This window comes from Pongo abelii, chromosome 4, assembly GCF_028885655.2.
Source record: "Pongo abelii isolate AG06213 chromosome 4, NHGRI_mPonAbe1-v2.0_pri, whole genome shotgun sequence".
Taxonomy (NCBI): Eukaryota; Metazoa; Chordata; class Mammalia; order Primates; family Hominidae; genus Pongo; species Pongo abelii.
In genome coordinates this window covers 102,204,588-102,222,475 of record NC_071989.2, presented here as the reverse complement: position 1 = coordinate 102,222,475, position 17,888 = coordinate 102,204,588, and the positions used below count along the sequence as shown (strand labels likewise).

Here is a 17,888-nt window from a genome sequence, read left to right as displayed (position 1 = left end):
GCAGCAAGCAGAATGAGAAAGAGAAAGTGGTATGGTACAGCTGGTAGCCTGAGATAAGAAGGAAAGTATTGGTCTTCCCCTCTCCTGGCAGCATCATATTTTCCTTATTTGCCTTGAAGTAAACAGAGTGGTTGAAAATGAATCCATCTCATGTTTCAAACTATTTCAATATGTCAGTGTACTACTAATGAGCAATTTTATATGATGTTTTCCGTGAAGAACAGGTATCATCTCACTATATGTTCAACATAGGGGTATTATGTTTCCTCTTATGCAAATTGGGAGCTAGAAGAGTTGTACAGTGTAAATAAGTGGATGCATTGAGAACCTGTTATTGAAGTTACCAAGTAATTTTAAAACCAACAAATTACCATGTAACATGCAGCTTTTAGATCTTATGACAAGGCTTTAGCTTCAAAGACGGAAATAACGAGATAGTTACCCTGTGATTACACGGTACTGTAGCTTCCATATACTTACATGGTCAGTAGTTACAATTTAATTGCAGAGTTAGTGGTTGTTATTTATTCTCAGAAAAATAAAGTGATACTGTTTTTTTGTGTATCAAAAATAAGAACCTTCTAAAAATAGCACTGATTTTAAACTGTTTTGACAACTGGAGTACCTGACATGGTTTTATCTTGCTTACTGCACCCCTTTCTTCTGCTCTCCCCATTATTCCAACTGATTTGTGAAACAGAACTAGTATGTTTTTGGCAGGCCTGCTTTGAGAGGGAAAAAGATGATATCTGCCTGACTGGAGGTGAAGGGTAGGATAGAGATCTCAAGGGAACCTATCGCCATGCGCAGAGCTTAGTAAAGAAATAGTAAAATAATTTACAAGATATGCAGCAATGTTTGCTCATGTTTTGTGATAGCAAGTGAGACCTAGATACATTATTTCCATTTTCTAAACTGTCAGCTTGAGAGAGTCAGAGTTCTGTATCTCTCTGATGAGGTGCTGGTCACGATGGCACAGTGGGTGTTCAGATTACATGTTTAAAATTAAGCTTTTGGGATGGTTGACATCTGCTCAGTTTTAGGAACTTGTGTTTTCCAATAGTCAAAGAATAAAGAATTGTCTGTTCAAAGATAATATTGAGTGGCTTCTATAATAAAGCCCAGCTGCTTGTTTCCTGATATATAATCTAAATAAAAGCTCACATCTGTTTACATCATAGTGGGTTTGCAAAAATAACAGATGTTTACTAGCAGAATACTTTTGAAATGACAACAAATAAGGAAACAGGTCAGAAAAATAAATGAACCACATTTAGTTTAATGAAAACCCTTGCGTACATTGAAGTTGCATGAATTTAAAAATAATTGTTAGAACAAAGACCTGTTTGAAATATTTTAAAGTAAACATGAAGTTTATATTTTAAAAAGTCTTAAAATGAGTATTTTTTAATTTTAAGAGAAGAAATCTGTGTGCCCAAAGTTACTTTTATTTTCTCATTTATCACTAAATGGTAGCTGTTAAGGAAATTGGTTTTTAACATTTTGAAGAATATAAGAAATCATTTTGATCACGTTATAATAAGAACTCACCCATTGACATAGGGAAAGTTAGTGTAAATCATTCATGCTAGTCACTATCAACTGGGGTCAGTTTTGCTTAAATTTATATGCAACACAAAGGGTATGAGAGAACCAAGCGTTAAAACTCCTTTCTTGGTTTAAAAAGTATTCATCAAAACACACAACAAAGAAAGCATAAGAAACTATAATTTTGCTGCTTCATCATTAATTTTGTAATTTCTTTTATCTTTTTTTTGAGACACAGTCTCGCTCTGTCACCCAGGCTGGAGTGCAGTGGCGCGATCTCGGCTCACTGCAAGCTCTGCCTCCCGGGTTCACTCCATTCTCCTGCCTCAGCCTCCCAAGTAGCTGGGACTACAGGTGCCTGCCACCATGCCCAGCTAATTTTTGTATTTTTAGTAGAGACGGGTTTTCTTAGTGTTAGCCAGGATGGTCTCGATCTCCTGACCTCGTGATCCGCCCGCCTCGGGCTCCTAAAGTGCTGGGATTACAGGTGTGTAATTTCTTTTTTCTTAAAGAGTTTAGACGCACATCTAATTAGGAAATCAGAAGCCAGTGGCCAAAGTCCCCTCCAATTTGAACTCGACTCTGACATTTTGATGCCCAAGTTTCTTACCCAAGGAATACAAATTCTACTAATTTATAAATGCCATTTGAAAGTCGGTAGATAATAACTATAAATTATTATTGTTTCATTGGCTGCAGAAGATATTAGTAATCAAATAAACTACCAGAAGAGTAATACATAAAGAAAATACTAATGGGAGTGTCCACATAAGAAATGATCAACTTTTGGTATAAGAGAACAGCAGATTATTTTTTTTTTTACATGACATTTGCCTGACAAATACAGATAGTGGACAAAGCAGAAATTTTAAGTAAAAGATAATCACTTGGAATATAATGGGAAATTTTACTAGTTTAACTTTTGATATATTAACATAATCAAGATAATGCTTGAGGAATGCATTCTAATCTTCCTATTTCAAATAATCATTTGATCTGATTTGAAGAAAATAAGGTGAAACTACTAGCATACCTCCCTGAGAGTACGTGTTACCTGATTAATGCTTGTAAATCATTTGAGGCCACCCTCTTCTTTCTGCCTGTTCCCCTTGGCCTTGGCCATTGTTAATTCTTCCTCTGCAGTCGGAAAATTTGGCACACAGAAGAGATCTGTACAGGGGTGGAAAGGAATGAAAAGATAACTCTTTAAAAGTATGAAGTGCCATAAAAATACTAAGAAATGATGATAATATGTGCCTAGGCTTTAGAAAATCTTGTAAACTCAGACTATTGTGGTATCTGTTTCTAGTATTGTTATTTAAATGTCATGGGCAAAATAGCCTAATGTAATAATATTCGATAGTTACCCATCCCCCTTAGTTTCAAGAATGTTCCTAAGAATGCAGTATGCAAGTTTATTTTTACTCCTTTTACTTCATTATAATGCAAAATCTGAAACATTTGTAAAATTACCTCAATGATGCTAATAGGCTCAGAAAAATATACCTACTGAAATTATTTAAATAGATTTTAATTTTAGAAGAATCAGTCCACTATCTTAAACAAGCTAGCATGGCTTTTTCAGCAACTACAAAGCTAGTTGTTTAAAAATAGACTTTAAACCCTAGGCTAGGCGTAGGTAAATCAAGGCTATGCTAGGTTAAATGTTTGTGATCTGGATTTGCACTAGAATATCTAGTCTTGAAATAAAACATCTGTTCCTTTGTCAATAAGGATGTTTTACATCTTGTCAAAAATCTTTGTTGGTCTTCTAGTTTGTCAAACTCTTTAGCTATTTCCTTTCAGCCTGAACTAATTAGGTTCATAGGAAGCAAATTGACATTTTAGAAGATGTAATTCTATGGTTTAACGTGTGGTGGCTTTGCCAGGGGGAAAGATGTTCCTTCTCGATCCAGATGTGGCATTATTTCTGCTGGTCTCTTCACTACGATCTCTGGACCATTCTGCCTCCTAAGTTAGCCCAGGAGATTCTAGCGGAAGTGCTGGAGAAATCTTTGAGTCTACTGGCCTCCAGATACGCTCGGGCCCACCCCAGCCGTAAAAGAACTCCACAGTTAAGGTAATTGAAGTTCTGAAAAACATTGCTTTTCAAGAAAACTTTTCATTAGTTGGTATAAAGCAGAATTCTGAATCACATGACATACTCCTTATATATTTAACGTTTCTAACATCTGAAAAGAAATCATATTCTATTCTCCTGAGTTATTTAAGTGGAAATATGAAACCTGAATCAAAATAAGTTTGTTCTTTTTATTCCTTAAAATTGTCTATAGAACCCACTTGTTTCTAAAAAATGATTCAAGATGTCCTATAATCTAGGATATAGATACACAAATGTTAATAAGATAAAAAGAGAAAATTAAGGCCCTGAAATTGATACCAAAGCATCCACGCCATGATGGAGCAGTCAATTTGACACATTTGATTTTGAGCTTCTAGGCAACCAGGGGATTTTAGTTGTTTTTTGTTAAGCCTTTAAATATAGAAGCTTATCTTCATTAAGAAAACCTAATTATTTTCTTCCTAATATATTCTAATTATTTTTTCCTTTTATTTTCACTATTTGTTACTAACAGCCAGTTCAACAAAATGTGAAATCACAGAAAATGAGGAGCAACAGTCACTGAGTATTAAATAAGACTGAATTACAGTACAATTCTATGAGTTATCTAGGCAATGAATATATGAATTGTGCTTACATGACTACAATGGTCTTGTATGTATATGAAGAAAAGGCTTTTGTTTTGTAAATATTCTGTATAATGTGATTCAGACCTTTTAGGTAGAATAATCTTTTTTCAGATATATTTTAGGAGGAATCTACAGACACGGGAGGCTTTTTTTTTTTTTTTTGGCAGGAGGAATCATTTCCTGATCATGTTCTTGTAAAGCATGCTGCAATTTGAAGGGCATTTAGGTCCTGCTGCAGTGTTTCATAAATATGGTATTTTGCACAGGCTGTTTTGAATTACTGACCAGACTTTTTTAAAAAATTGAACTCTGAAGAATAGATGGAAAATTCCTTTTGAAAGCAAAGAATACCTTCATTCTTTTCCTTATGTAGCATAAATCACTTTTGATTATGAAATGGCAAGTCATTATGAGATATTTGTGAAATCAGCTTTACTGTTACCTCATGAAATAAGTAGAAATGGGTAGTATATTTAATGAATTAACTGTACAATAGAGACTTTTGGTTTTTATTTTCTGGGTGGTTGCATAAAAATGCCATGCAATGCTAGAATTATTGCTTCTAGTTTTTATAAGTAAAATATATAAATATTTTTATTTGACTGGTTAATCCTAAACCACCATTATTATGGAAATCAGATTGTGTATGTGTGTCTCTACATATATATTGGATTAGAAATTGTTTATCTAGCAATTAGAAAAAGCATATACAAACTAAAATTAAACCTTTATAAAGGCTATTATTGATTCTTTTAGTATTCCAGTAGCCTCCAAATGTCACATAACTAAGCCATATATATGATTTATATATGTGTCATGTATTATTAATATATAATATTTATTATATAATAAATTTGAGACCAAAATGTCATTTTAAAATATCCTCAAACTTATATTTTTCTTATCACTTCAAAATTTTCATCTTCTATTTCTTCAACCCTGAATTTAAAAGACAAGAAACAAAAAGAAGCTAACTGAGGTCTGTTCAATTTAGTTAGATGCCAAAATAATAATTAAAGAGATCTTCGGGTCCCTATTAAAACTGGAGAAAGATGGAAACAAAGAAATAAGTCTATGAATAAGATAAATAATGCAGCATATTTTCCACAAATTTATTTAATATTAAACATTTCTGAAACTATAGGCTTCTCGATTTGAGCTTCATTTGTCATTTCTTCTTATCTCCCACTTGCTGGGGGAACATGCTACCAATCTTGTAACTTTTTTTTGACAGCTTACACATGAGTGAGGAGAATTGTGCCATGAAATTTTAACCTATCATACATATACATGGATAATAGCAAATTTTTCTTTTCATCTAGCTTCTGTTTTGCTCAGTGTAATTTCCGGGATGATCTCTTGAGTTTCTTGAACAGAATTCTAATAATAATGTAAAATAAACGTTTTTTAAAAGCGCCCCTAAAACACTATTACAGAGCTCACCATCCCTAAAGATTATGGTATTGTGGGTCATCTAACACCTAGAAACTCAAACAGTATCTTTGATACTTTCTATTTGATTTAGATCTCTGAAGCTCTGGTATTTAACTGAATTCTTCTGTTCTTACATATGCTTAGTACAAGAGATATGAATGAAAGTGCCTACCAAGCAGAAACATTATTTTGTTTAACATGATTTTCTTTTCTTTCTTTCCAACAGACTTGATGTCACAACAATTTTGATATGTACTGAGAACATGTTATGGTCAGTTTGTACATCTGTACAGAAACTTTTGAATCCTCATCAGCATACAGATGATAAAATTTTTAAAATTCACACTCATTGCAATAATCTGTTTACAACATTAGTCATTTTGACTTCACCATTAACAGAATTATATAAGTAAGTATCAAATGTATTTTCCTTTTAGCTATTATGATATATAATAATGTGATTAACAAAGTTATTTTCATAACACTTACTGAATTATGTGAAGTTACAAGCAGAAATCTTTTGAAGTGCATTTTTGATACTGTGAACTAGGCCATTTTATAAAACTAACACCAACCAACAGAGTTGCGTAATTCTCAATGCAATTCAGTGCCCGAAAACGTGTTATGTCTCTATTGGTCAATCCCATTCAGCTGATAAAGTTCTAATACAATCAGGAACATTTTTAGCTTCACTATTTGGGTTGTTCAAACGATCAAATTATATTGATGGCCTGGTTATCGCAGTGATTTTTTGATACTGCATGAAAAAGAAAACTATATTTGAGATATACCTCAACTAGCAATGGCAAATGGAAATAGAAATAATAATTACATTTTTAAAATGTGGAAATATTTTACTTAGCTCAACAAATAAGATTTAGAAAAATCTAGAAGTGTGGAATTACTTTTGATTTCTGGTTAATTCCATTCAAATCTGTAATGTTATAGAGGAGGTTAGAATACGTCTTATAATAAAATATTATTACCATTTTGTTTATATCCTCCTCCAAAATTGTCACTTTTAGTTTTTAACTAACTAATTATATCTTCATGGGTAGTAAAAATTTCACATATGTCTATTTCTAAGGATAAATTAGGTCAAGTGTTTCTTTGCATAACATTCTGGTAAAAGCGACATACAAATCTTAATTTTTAATAGATTTCGACACATTTGTGTTAGATATTCTAAGATAATTAACAGCTTTTATTTCAGCTTCACCTACTCTGACTTTCAGTAAACACATTGTTTACAGAGTGTTCCTTCTAGCAACCCAAGTTGAGAGCTACTTTTAGAAATGGAGCACTCTTTCAGAAAGGGGAAGAAACAGTAAGATAAATCACCATACAGTTGATATTATGTACATAATGGTTCATAATCATAAAAAGCTCAAGTCTGAAGCCCATAATAAATCCTAGGAAACTAAACTGATTTACCATAGATGAAAAAATTGCTGTGCTCTCAGTTCAGTGGGTCATTTCATCTAAGAGGAAGGCCCTGTGAAAATCGGGAACAAAGTTGACAAATTTCATGGATTGGTCATGGTGAGCAATATTGCATTTCATGCTTTGTCACAGATGAATTGAAAAATTTTAGCCCCCCAATGCATTTGTAAAACAAATAAATTATTATCAAAGATTGCATATTTTAATAGTAATGTAACATACATTCATTATTGTTAACCTATGGCTTTTTGGTACATTTTTAACAACTATGCAAGTAGTCAAATCTCTATGATTTGTGCATTAGATATTGCACTGTAACCTCATTCAGCAAATTTAAATTGCTAATTTCAATCAGGATTACAGAACATTTTACGCTAAGCACTGCCTCTGGTTTTTCTTAATATAAAACATAGATAACTATATTGCTTTGAAGCATGAACAAAAATCTAGATATACTTTAATTCTTTTAAAATATTTCTCAGTTCAAAAAATTTCAAAAGTTTTATCCATTTATGTTTACTTAAATGTCATGATTATTTTCCTAGACTATATATCTAATCTTTGAAATATACTTTGCTTTGTATTGACAAATGAAATATACAGGGCAGCATGTTCTTTGCCAATTAGGGAAAAATATATTTGTGTGTTGCAAGAACTCTACTGACTCACTGAGCTTTTTTACACATCCAAGATGTGAATCTGTCATACTATTAGCATATTAGAAAAAATTGCTTATCTAACATTAAAAAATTAAACCACATTCTTTGAGGAATTGGTGAAAAGTAGCAATCAGACGTTAATAATATTGAATTTTTATAAACTGTACCTGACATTTGTCACTCTATGTGATATGCCCTTTTAGAAGGTGAGCCTTTATTTCAAGTAGTTCTGACAGATAAACTGCATGTGTTTTCCTTTCTGAACTTAGCGTAGGACCACGAAATCCCTGGACAGGAATACATGATTTTAAAGTCTTTTCAGGAAGAATGAAACCTGTTTGCAAAAATATGTGTTCTTTTTTAGCTCGCCTTTATAGATTTCTGTTAGAATGTTGTAAAAGGAGTACTTCAACTTTGTTCTCCAGGGAAAGGAACATCCTGAAACAGAAAATATTCACCATGTATTTTCCAAAGTGCTTATCACTTATATTTCTTTCATAAAGGCAGTTAAACTGCAGGTTCAGAAGCATATTCACATACATGTTCATACACATCCCCACACAGTGGTTTCATATGTTGCATTTTGGATGAGTAGACTTTAGTTTTAGTTCATGTGTAGCAGGTTAAAAATTAATTACTAGAATTTTGGGTAAATGCAATTCAATTTCAATTCGACAAATGTTGCTGCCTCTCTAGCCCCTCTGATTAAAGACAAGCAATACAACAATGAGCAAGATGTAATATCCGCCACAAGTAATTTAAGAAAAGCTGATGATATTTTTTATTTTAAATTAAAATAATATTGCCCTCCCTAAATCTATAATTTATAATAAAAATCTAATCTAAATCTCCCTAAATCTAATAATTTATAATAAAAAGTAGAATTAGATAATAAATTTCATATATATATCTAATGTCTATATCTATATTTACCTGAATGTTTTGATGTTTTATATCAAAACTCCTAATAGTAGAAACTTTTTGAAAGCTGACTATTTCAACATTTAATAAGATGGAAGTGTGGGATTTCAATACAACAGCCAACAAGCCGTGCACAGTATAGGGTCATCAGAAATATACCCAAAGGTAGATCACTAAGCCAAGGAATAGCAGCCTCATCTTGGGGTCCATTTGTTGTCACTCATAAGGCTTTTTAGTCACCAAATTCCAATGCTCTGTTTATAGTTCTGTTTCAAACTAATGTTAGGCCTTTCGAGGTTATGGCCTTACCCTTTGTTTAAAAAGAAACTATTTCACTGTCTTTCAGAAAATAAAATAGGCCTTTGCTTTTCCTACCTCAGGAGTGACTGGCACACCTTGGAAAATAGGCAGGTCCTCAAAATGTTAAGCGTAGAATATGCTTATGTGAAATGTTGAGCATATGGTCATATGGCCCAGCAATGAAAATATTATGTCCACACAAAAATTTGTGTAGGAATGTTCAAAATGTTATGTCCACACAAAAATTTGTGTAGCAGCATTTTTCAAAATAACACAATGAGAAAGCAGCCAAATGCCCATCAACTAGTGAATGAATACATAAAATGTGGCATATCCATACAGTGGAATATTATTCAGCAATAAAGAGGAATAAAGTGCTGATATGTGCTGCCACAGAGATGAACCTCAAAAACATGCTAAATGAAAAAAACCAGACACAAGAGCCCACATGTTGTTTGATTCTATTTATTAGAAATGTCCAGAATCGGCAAATCCGTAGAGACAGAGAGTAGATCAGTGGTTACTAGAAGCTGAGGGGAGGAGGGAATGGGGAATGACAGCTAATGGATACAGGGTTTCGTTTGGGAATAAAATATTCTAAAATTAGATACTTATGAGGTTATGCAGCTCCATGAATATAGTATAAACCATCTAATTGTATACTTTAAATGGGTAAATCTTGTGGTATATGAATTATACATCTCAATAAAGTTGTGAAAATCAATATAGACTGAATGGAAATTTAAACATATTTCAAATGTTTTTTTTTTTTTTTTTTGATGGTGGAAGAGCAGGTTTATTGAAAGTTGAAATACATTTTTTTCTTTTATTATTATTATTATTATTATTATTATAATACTTTAGGTTTTATGGTACATGTGCCCAATGTGCAGGTAAGTTACATATGTATACATGTGCCATGCTGGTGCGCTGCACCCACCAACTCGTCATCTAGCATTAGGTATATCTCCCAATGCTATCCCTCCCCCCTCCCCCCAACCCACAACAGTCCCCAAAGTGTGATGTTCCCCTTCCTGTGTCCATGTGTTCTCATTGTTCAATTCCCACCTATGAGTGAGAATATGCGGTGTTTGGTTTTTGGTTCTTGCGATAGTTTACTGAGAATGATGATTTCCAATTTCATCCATGTCCCTACAAAGGACATGAACTCATCATTTTTTATGGCTGCATAGTATTCCATGGTGTATATGTGCCACATTTTCTTAATCCAGTCTATCATTGTTGGACATTTGGGTTGGTTCCAAGTCTTTGCTATTGTGAATAATGCTGCAATAAACATACGTGTGCATGTGTCTTTATAGCAGCATGATTTATAGTCCTTTGGGTATATACCCAGTAAAGGGATGGCTGGGTCAAATGGAATTTCTAGTTCTAGATCCCTGAGGAATCGCCACACTGACTTCCACAAGGGTTGAACTAGTTTACAGTCCCACCAACAGTGTAAAAGTGTTCCTATTTCTCCACATCCTCTCCAGCACCTGTTGTTTCCTGACTTTTTAATGATTGCCATTCTAACTGGTGTGAGATGGTATCTCATTGTGGTTTTGATTTGCATTTCTCTGATGGCCAGTGATGGTGAGCATTTTTTCATGTGTTTTTTGGCTGCATAAATGTCTTCTTTTGAGAAGTGTCTGTTCATGTCCTTCACCCACTTTTTGATGGGGTTGTTTGTTTTTTTCTTGTAAATTTGTTGGAGTTCATTGTAGATTCTGGATATTAGCCCTTTGTCAGATGAGTAAGTTGCGAAAATTTTCTCCCATTTTGTAGGTTGCCTGTTCACTCTGATGGTAGTTTCCTTTGCTGTGCAGAAGCTCTTGAGTTTAATTAGATCCCATTTGTCAATTTTGGCTTTTGTTGCCATTGCTTTTGGTGTTTTAGACATGAAGTCCTTGCCCATGCCTATGTCCTGAAGGGTATTGCCTAGGTTTTCTTCTAGGGTTTTTATGGTTTTAGGTCTAACATTTAAGTCTTTAATCCATCTTGAATTGATTTTTGTATAAGGTGTAAGGAAGGGATCCAGTTTCAGCTTTCTACATACGGCTAGCCAGTTTTCCCAGCACCATTTATTAAATAGGGAATCCTTTCCCCATTTCTTGTTTTTCTCAGGTTTGTCAAAGATCAGATGGTTGTAGATATGCAGCATTATTTCTGACGGCTCTGTTCTGTTCCATTGATCTATATCTCTGTTTTGGTACCAGTACCATGCTGTTTTGGTTACTGTAGCCTTGTAGTATAGTTTGAAGTCAGGTAGCGTGATGCCTCCAGCTTTGTTCTTTTGGCTTAGGATTGACTTGGCAATGCGTGCTCTTTTTTGGTTCCATATGAACTTTAAAGTAGTTTTTTCCAATTCTGTGAAGAAAGTCATTGGTAGCTTGATGGGGATGGCATTGAATCTGTAAATTACCTTGGGAAGGATGGCCATTTTCATGATATTGATTCTTCCTACCCATGAGCATGGAATGTTCTTCCATTTGTTTGTATCCTCTTTTATTTCCTTGAGCAGTGGTTTGTAGTTCTCCTTGAAGAGGTCTTTCACATCCCTTGTAAGTTGGATTCCTAGGTATTTTATTCTCTTTGAAGCAATTGTGAATGGGAGTTCACTCATGATTTGGCTCTCTGTTTGTCTGTTATTGATGTATAAGAATGCTTGTGATTTTTGCACATTGATTTTGTATCCTGAGACTTTGCTGAAGTTGCTTATCAGCTTAAGGAGATTTTGGGCTGAGACAATGGGGTTTTCTAGATATATATCATGTCATCTGCAAACAGGGACAATTTGACTTCCTCTTTTCCTAATTGAATACCCTTGATTTCCTTCTCTTGCCTAATTGCCCTGGCCAGAACTTCCAACACTATGTTGAATAGAAGTGGCGAGAGAGGGCATCCCTGTCTTGTGCCAGTTTTCAAAGGGAATGCTTCCAGTTTTTGCCCATTCAGTATGATATTGGCTGTGGGTTTGTCATAAATAGCTCTTATTATTTTGAGATACGTCCCATCAATTCCTAATTTATTGAGAGCTTTTAGCATGAAGGGTTGTTGAATTTTGTCAAAGGCCTTTTCTGCATCTATTGAGATAATCATGTGGTTTTTGTCTTTGGTTCTGTTTATATGCTGGATTACATTTATTGATTTGCGTATATTGAACCAGCCTTGCATCCCAGGGATGAAGCCCACTTGATCATGGTGGATAAGCTTTTTGATGTGCTGCTGGATTCTGTTTGCCAGTATTTTATTGAGGATTTTTGCATCAATGTTCATCAAGGATATTGGTCTAAAATTCTCTTTTTTTGTTGTGTCTCTGCCAGGCTTTGGTATCAGGATGATGCTGGCCTCATAAAATGAGTTAGGGAGGATTCCCTCTTTTTCTATTGATTGGAAGAGTTTCAGAAGGAATGGTACCAGCTCCTCCTTGTACCTCTGGTAGAATTCGGCTGTGAACCCATCTGGTCCTGGACTTTTTTTGGTTGGTAAGCTATTGATTATTGCCACAATTTCAGCTCCTGTTATTGGTCTATTCAGAGATTCAACTTCTTCTCGGTTTAGTCTTGGGAGGGTGTATGTGTTGAGGAATTTATCCATTTCTTCTAGATTTTCTAGTTTATTTGCATAGAGGTGTTTGTAATATTCTCTGATGGTAGTTTGTATTTCTGTGGGATCGGTGGTGATCTCCCCTTTATCATTTTTTATTGCATCTATTTGATTCTTCTCTCTTTTTTTCTTTATTAATCTTGCTAGCGGTCTATCAATTTTGTTGATCCTTTCAAAAAACCAGCTCCTGGATTCATTGATTTTTTGAAGGGTTTTTTGTGTCTCTATTTCCTTCAGTTCTGCTCTGATTTTAGTTATTTCTTGCCTTCTGCTAGCTTTTGAATGTGTTTGCTCTTGCTTTTCTAGTTCTTTTAATTGTGATGTTAGGGTGTCAATTTTGGATCTTTCCTGCTTTCTCTTGTGGGCATTTAGTGCTATAAATTTCCCTCTACACACTGCTTTGAATGCATCCCAGAGATTCTGGTATGTTGTGTCTTGGTTCTCGTTGGTTTCAAAGAACGTCTTTATTTCTGCCTTCATTTCGTTATGTACCCAGTAGTCATTCAGGAGCAGGTTGTTCAGTTTCCACGTAGTTGAGCGGTTTTGAGTGAGATTCTTAATCCTGAGTTCTAGCTTGATTGCACTGTGATCTGAGAGACAGTTTGTTACAATTTCTGTTCTTTTACATTTATTGAGGAGAGCTTTACTTCCAAGTATATGGTCAATTTTGGAATAGGTGTGGTGTGGTGCTGAAAAAAATGTATATTCTGTTGATTTGGGGTGGAGAGTTCTGTAGATGTCTATTAGGTCCGCTTGGTGCAGAGCTGAGTTCAATTCCTGGGTATCCTTGTTGACTTTCTGTCTCGTTGATCTGTCTAATGTTGACAGTGGTGTGTTAAAGTCTCCCATTATTAATGTGTGGGAGTCTAAGTCTCTTTGTAGGTCACTCAGGACTTGCTTTATGAATCTGGGTGCTCCTGTATTGGGTGCATATATATTTAGGATAGTTAGCTCTTCTTGTTGAATTAATCCCTTTACCATTATGTAATGGCCTTCTTTGTCTCTTTTGATCTTTGTTGGTTTAAAGTCTGTTTTATCAGAGACTAGGATTGCAACCCCTGCCTTTTTTTGTTTTTCATTTGCTTGGTAGATCTTCCTCCATCCTTTTATTTTGAGCCTATGTGTGTCTCTGCATGTGAGATGGGTTTCCTGAATACAGCACACTGATGGGTCTTGAGTCTTTATCCAATTTGCCAGTCTGTGTCTTTTAATTGGAGCATTTAGTCCATTTACATTTAAAGTTAATATTGTTATGTGTGAATTTGATCCTGTCATTATGATGTTAGCTGGATATTTTGCTCGTTAGTTGATGCAGTCTCTTCCTAGTCTCAATGGTCTTTACATTTCGGTACGATTTTGCAGTGGCTGGTACCGGTTGTGCCTTTCCATGTTTAGCGCTTCCTTCAAGAGCTCTTTTAGGGCAGGCCTGGTGGTGACAAAATCTCTCAGCATTTGCTTGTCTGTAAAGTATTTTATTTCTCCTTCACTTATGAAGCTTAGTTTGGCAGGATATGAAATTCTGGGTTGAAAATTCTTTTCTTTAAGAATGTTGAATATTGGCCCCCACTCTCTTCTGGCTTGTAGGGTTTCTGCCGAGAGATCCGCTGTTAGTCTGATGGGCTTCCCTTTGATGGTAACCCGACCTTTCTCTCTGGCTGCCCTTAACATTTTTTCCTTCATTTCAACTTTGGTGAATCTGACAATTATGTGTCTTGGAGTTGCTCTTCTCGAGGAGTATCTTTGTGGCGTTCTCTGTATTTCCTGAATCTGAATGTTGGCCTGCCTTGCTAGATTGGGGAAGTTCTCCTGGATAATATCCTGCAGAGTGTTTTCCAACTTGTTTCCATTCTCCCCATCACTTTCAGGTACACCAATCAGACGTAGATTTGGTCTTTTCACATAGTCCCACATTTCTTGGAGGCTTTGCTCATTTCTTTTTAATCTTTTTTCTCTAAACTTCCCTTCTCGCTTCATTTCATTCATTTCATCTTCCAGGGCTGATACCCTTTCTTCCATTTGATCGCATCGGCTCCTGAGGCTTCTGCATTCTTCACGTAGTTCTCGAGCCTTGGTTTTCAGCTCCATCAGCTCCTTTAAGCACTTCTCTGTATTGGTTATTCTAGTTATACATTCTTCTAAATTTTTTTCAAAGTTTTCAACTTCTTTGCCTTTGGTTTGAATATCCTCCCGTAGCTCGGAGTAATTTGATCGTCTGAAGCCTTCTTCTCTCAGCTCGTCAAAGTCATTCTCCGTCCAGCTTTGTTCCGTTGCTGGTGAGGAACTGCGTTCCTTTGGAGGAGGAGAGGTACTCTGGTTTTTAGAGTTTCCAGTTTTTCTGCTCTGTTTTTTTCCCCATCTTTGTGGTTTTATCTACTTTTGGTCTTTGATGATGGTGATGTACAGATGGGTTTTTGGTGTGGATGTCCTTTCTGTTAGTTTTCCTTCTAACAGACAGGACCCTCAGCTGCAGGTCTGTTGGAGTACCTGGCCGGCCGTGTGAGGTGTCAGTCTGCCCCTGCTGGGGGGTGCCTCCCAGTTAGGCTGCTCGGGGGTCAGGGGTCAGGGACCCACTTGAGGAGGCAGTCTGCCCGTTCTCAGATCTCCAGCTGCGTGCTGGGAGAACCACTGCTCTCCTCACAGCTGTCAGACAGGGACATTTAAGTCTGCAGAGGTTACTGCTGTCTTTTTGTTTGTCTGTGCCCTGCCCCCAGAGGTGGAGCCTACAGAGGCAGGCAGGCCTCCTTGAGCTGTAGTGGGCTCCACCCAGTTCAAGCTTCCAGGCTGCTTTGTTTACCTAAGCGAGCCTGGGCAATGGCGGGCGCCCCTCCCCCAGCCTCGCTGCCGACTTGCTGTTTGATCTCAGACTGCTGTGTTAGCAATCAGCGAGACTCCGTGGGCGTAGGACCCTCTGAGCCAGGTGCGGGCTATACTCTCCTGGGGCACCGTTTCCTAAGCCCGTCGGAAAAGCACAGTATTCGGGTGGGAGTGGCCCGATTTTCCAGGTGCCGTCTGTCACCCCTGGAAGGGGAACTCCCTGACCCCTTGCGCTTCCCGAGTGAGGCAATGCCTCGCCCCTGCTTCGGCTGGCGCACGGTGCGCTCACCCACTGACCTGCGCCCACTGTCTGGCACTCCCTAGTGAGATGAACACGGTACCTCAGATGGAAATGCAGAAATCACCCGTCTTCTGCATGGCTCGCGCTGGGAGCTGTAGACCGGAGCTGTTCCTATTCGGCCATCTTGGCTCCTCCCTAAAATGATTTTTTTAAAAAAAAAAGGTATCTAGCAGAATGCAGAATTTTCCAGAAAGTGAAGTTTCTTGCCTTAGCCATTTTGTTTAGGTTCAATGACTCCTTTTATCCACCTTCCTGTAAACATTATTTTTAAAGGGAAATCTCATTTTTAAAAAAACACAAAATTAAACAGCTTTATGTATCATCCTAACAAGGTTAAAATACCCCAAAATAGCCGGTCATTAAATTTAAAGAGGGCTGCTCCCAGAATATTCGACTGGCTGGTTCCTGGTGTACCCCAAGGTCCAGTCTTTCTCTCTCTCCACCTCGTGTCCTGTTCTCAACCTGCCCTTTGGCTGTCTACCACCCACAATTGCTCTTCACAGATGGCCCTTAAAACTCATCCTCCTTTTAACTAAGCAAGGTCTGGTAATACCTTTTATTCATTCTTTCTTTGTTTTACCATGTATTTACCATGTATCTACTATGGGCCAATTATTCTCTAACCTCAAATTATCATTTGCTAACCTCAAAGAGTTATTTTCATCATGAGAAATTCAAGGCACTTAAATGTTACTTAATGACATTTAGGCAACAACTTATAGTCTCAGGTATGATGCCAGTTTTTGAAAGTGAAGCAGCTACTTAGGATTCTGTTTAAAATCTTGAATTTGGTATTCATAGATAGTTGTCTGTGATTCTAGGGCCATCAGAAGGGTTCACATGTCCTCAGTTATCTCAAGCTTTTCAGGGCTATCTTAGTCATTCAGTTTCACACTAATTCTGCCTTTTCTAAGGTTGTGGTCTTCTCTTGGTATTATTTACTGAACGCCTCCAATGGCCTAGGCACCCTGGCAGGCACAGATGACTCAAGAAGTCTAACCTGACCCTCCACTCACATAGAGCTTACATCCTTGGGCTACCTTAATTTAGTCATGGAGGTTTATTCCATTAACATCATATTATGAGACCCATTTCTCCTGGGGAGGGCAGCCAAAAGCAACATGACACAAGAGAAGCATAAAACCCAGCTAACTCTTTTTAGCTCATCAGTTGTTCTCACTTTTAATGTGCATTGGTTTTTATCTCCTTTCAGCATCTGGCTACATAAGCCCAAAGAGCTGATCAGTTTTGTTAAAGAAAAAAGGAATGCCGGCAACATAGGTGTAGATCAGAGAACCCAGAGAGAGTGAATCTAGGACAGAGTGCTGGCGTGGTCAGCACAGGAGCAGTATGATGCTAACGCAAGGAAGGGGCATGGCTAGTTGAGGTTGGAGGAAAGACAAAGGCAAGGAATTTTCCCAAATTCACTCGTTTCACCTTAAGCAAAGTCATCTTTACAATGTGTTCATTTGGGAATGTGAAGAAATGTACCTGCTTCAAACTTATAGACATTTATTTTTAAGAAAGTATTTAAATTTGCTGTATCAAAATTCTTTTACGTCTTGTGGAAAATATAATCCTATGGCTCATACAATTGTATTTTACTCTCCACTATGAATTATTTAGAGCATCTTCTCTTTTAACTGTATACCAAAACATCATTAGAGGTTGTCTAATAGCTAGCTCATAATTTCATTCTCCCATTGAGGCTTGTGGGCCAATTTTCACCCTGTTATACTCTTTAGAATAATGAAACTAATTTGGGATCTTGCTGTGGAATTAAATGCTCATACAGATCTCACTCCCTTTGAGACCATAAACATCTGCCATAATATCTCTTATAGCCAAATAACCTTACTATAACCAGTATGACTGAGAAATTGTCAGTGGAGTAAAACAGTTTAGGTACTGGCAGAAATGCTCAGATAAATACCATATTGCCAATGGTTTGTCATCTAAGAAATTTGTGTACTAAATAACCATGCCATTATTTTTAGACCCTCCATTATTTTGTCTAGTCATGAGAATAAAACTGTAGCTAGGCAACCATTTAGACTATCAGGAATTTCATGTCAGTTTTGAAATGGCCATAGTCTTTTTTAAGGACAATTTCTAACTGTTGTTATCTTATAATGATATCTTATTTA

The 17,888-nt window shown here is 36.4% G+C and overlaps 1 protein-coding gene across 14 annotated transcripts in view; it reads left to right on the top strand.

Moving 5' to 3' along the window:
• The window catches only part of KIAA0825 (KIAA0825 ortholog), a 472,583-nt gene that overhangs the window by 149,612 nt on the left and 305,083 nt on the right, over positions 1-17,888 (top strand). For all 14 annotated transcript variants that reach the window (XR_010140095.1, XR_010140096.1, XR_010140094.1 and 11 more), the window contains 2 exons: positions 3,438-3,628; positions 5,921-6,103. Coding sequence is in view for 11 of the 14 variants with exons in the window: in XM_009240908.4 (XP_009239183.3) it covers positions 3,438-3,628; positions 5,921-6,103 (374 nt within the window). In the remaining 3 variants the exon portion in view is untranslated. The remainder of the gene's footprint in view (positions 1-3,437; positions 3,629-5,920; positions 6,104-17,888) is intronic.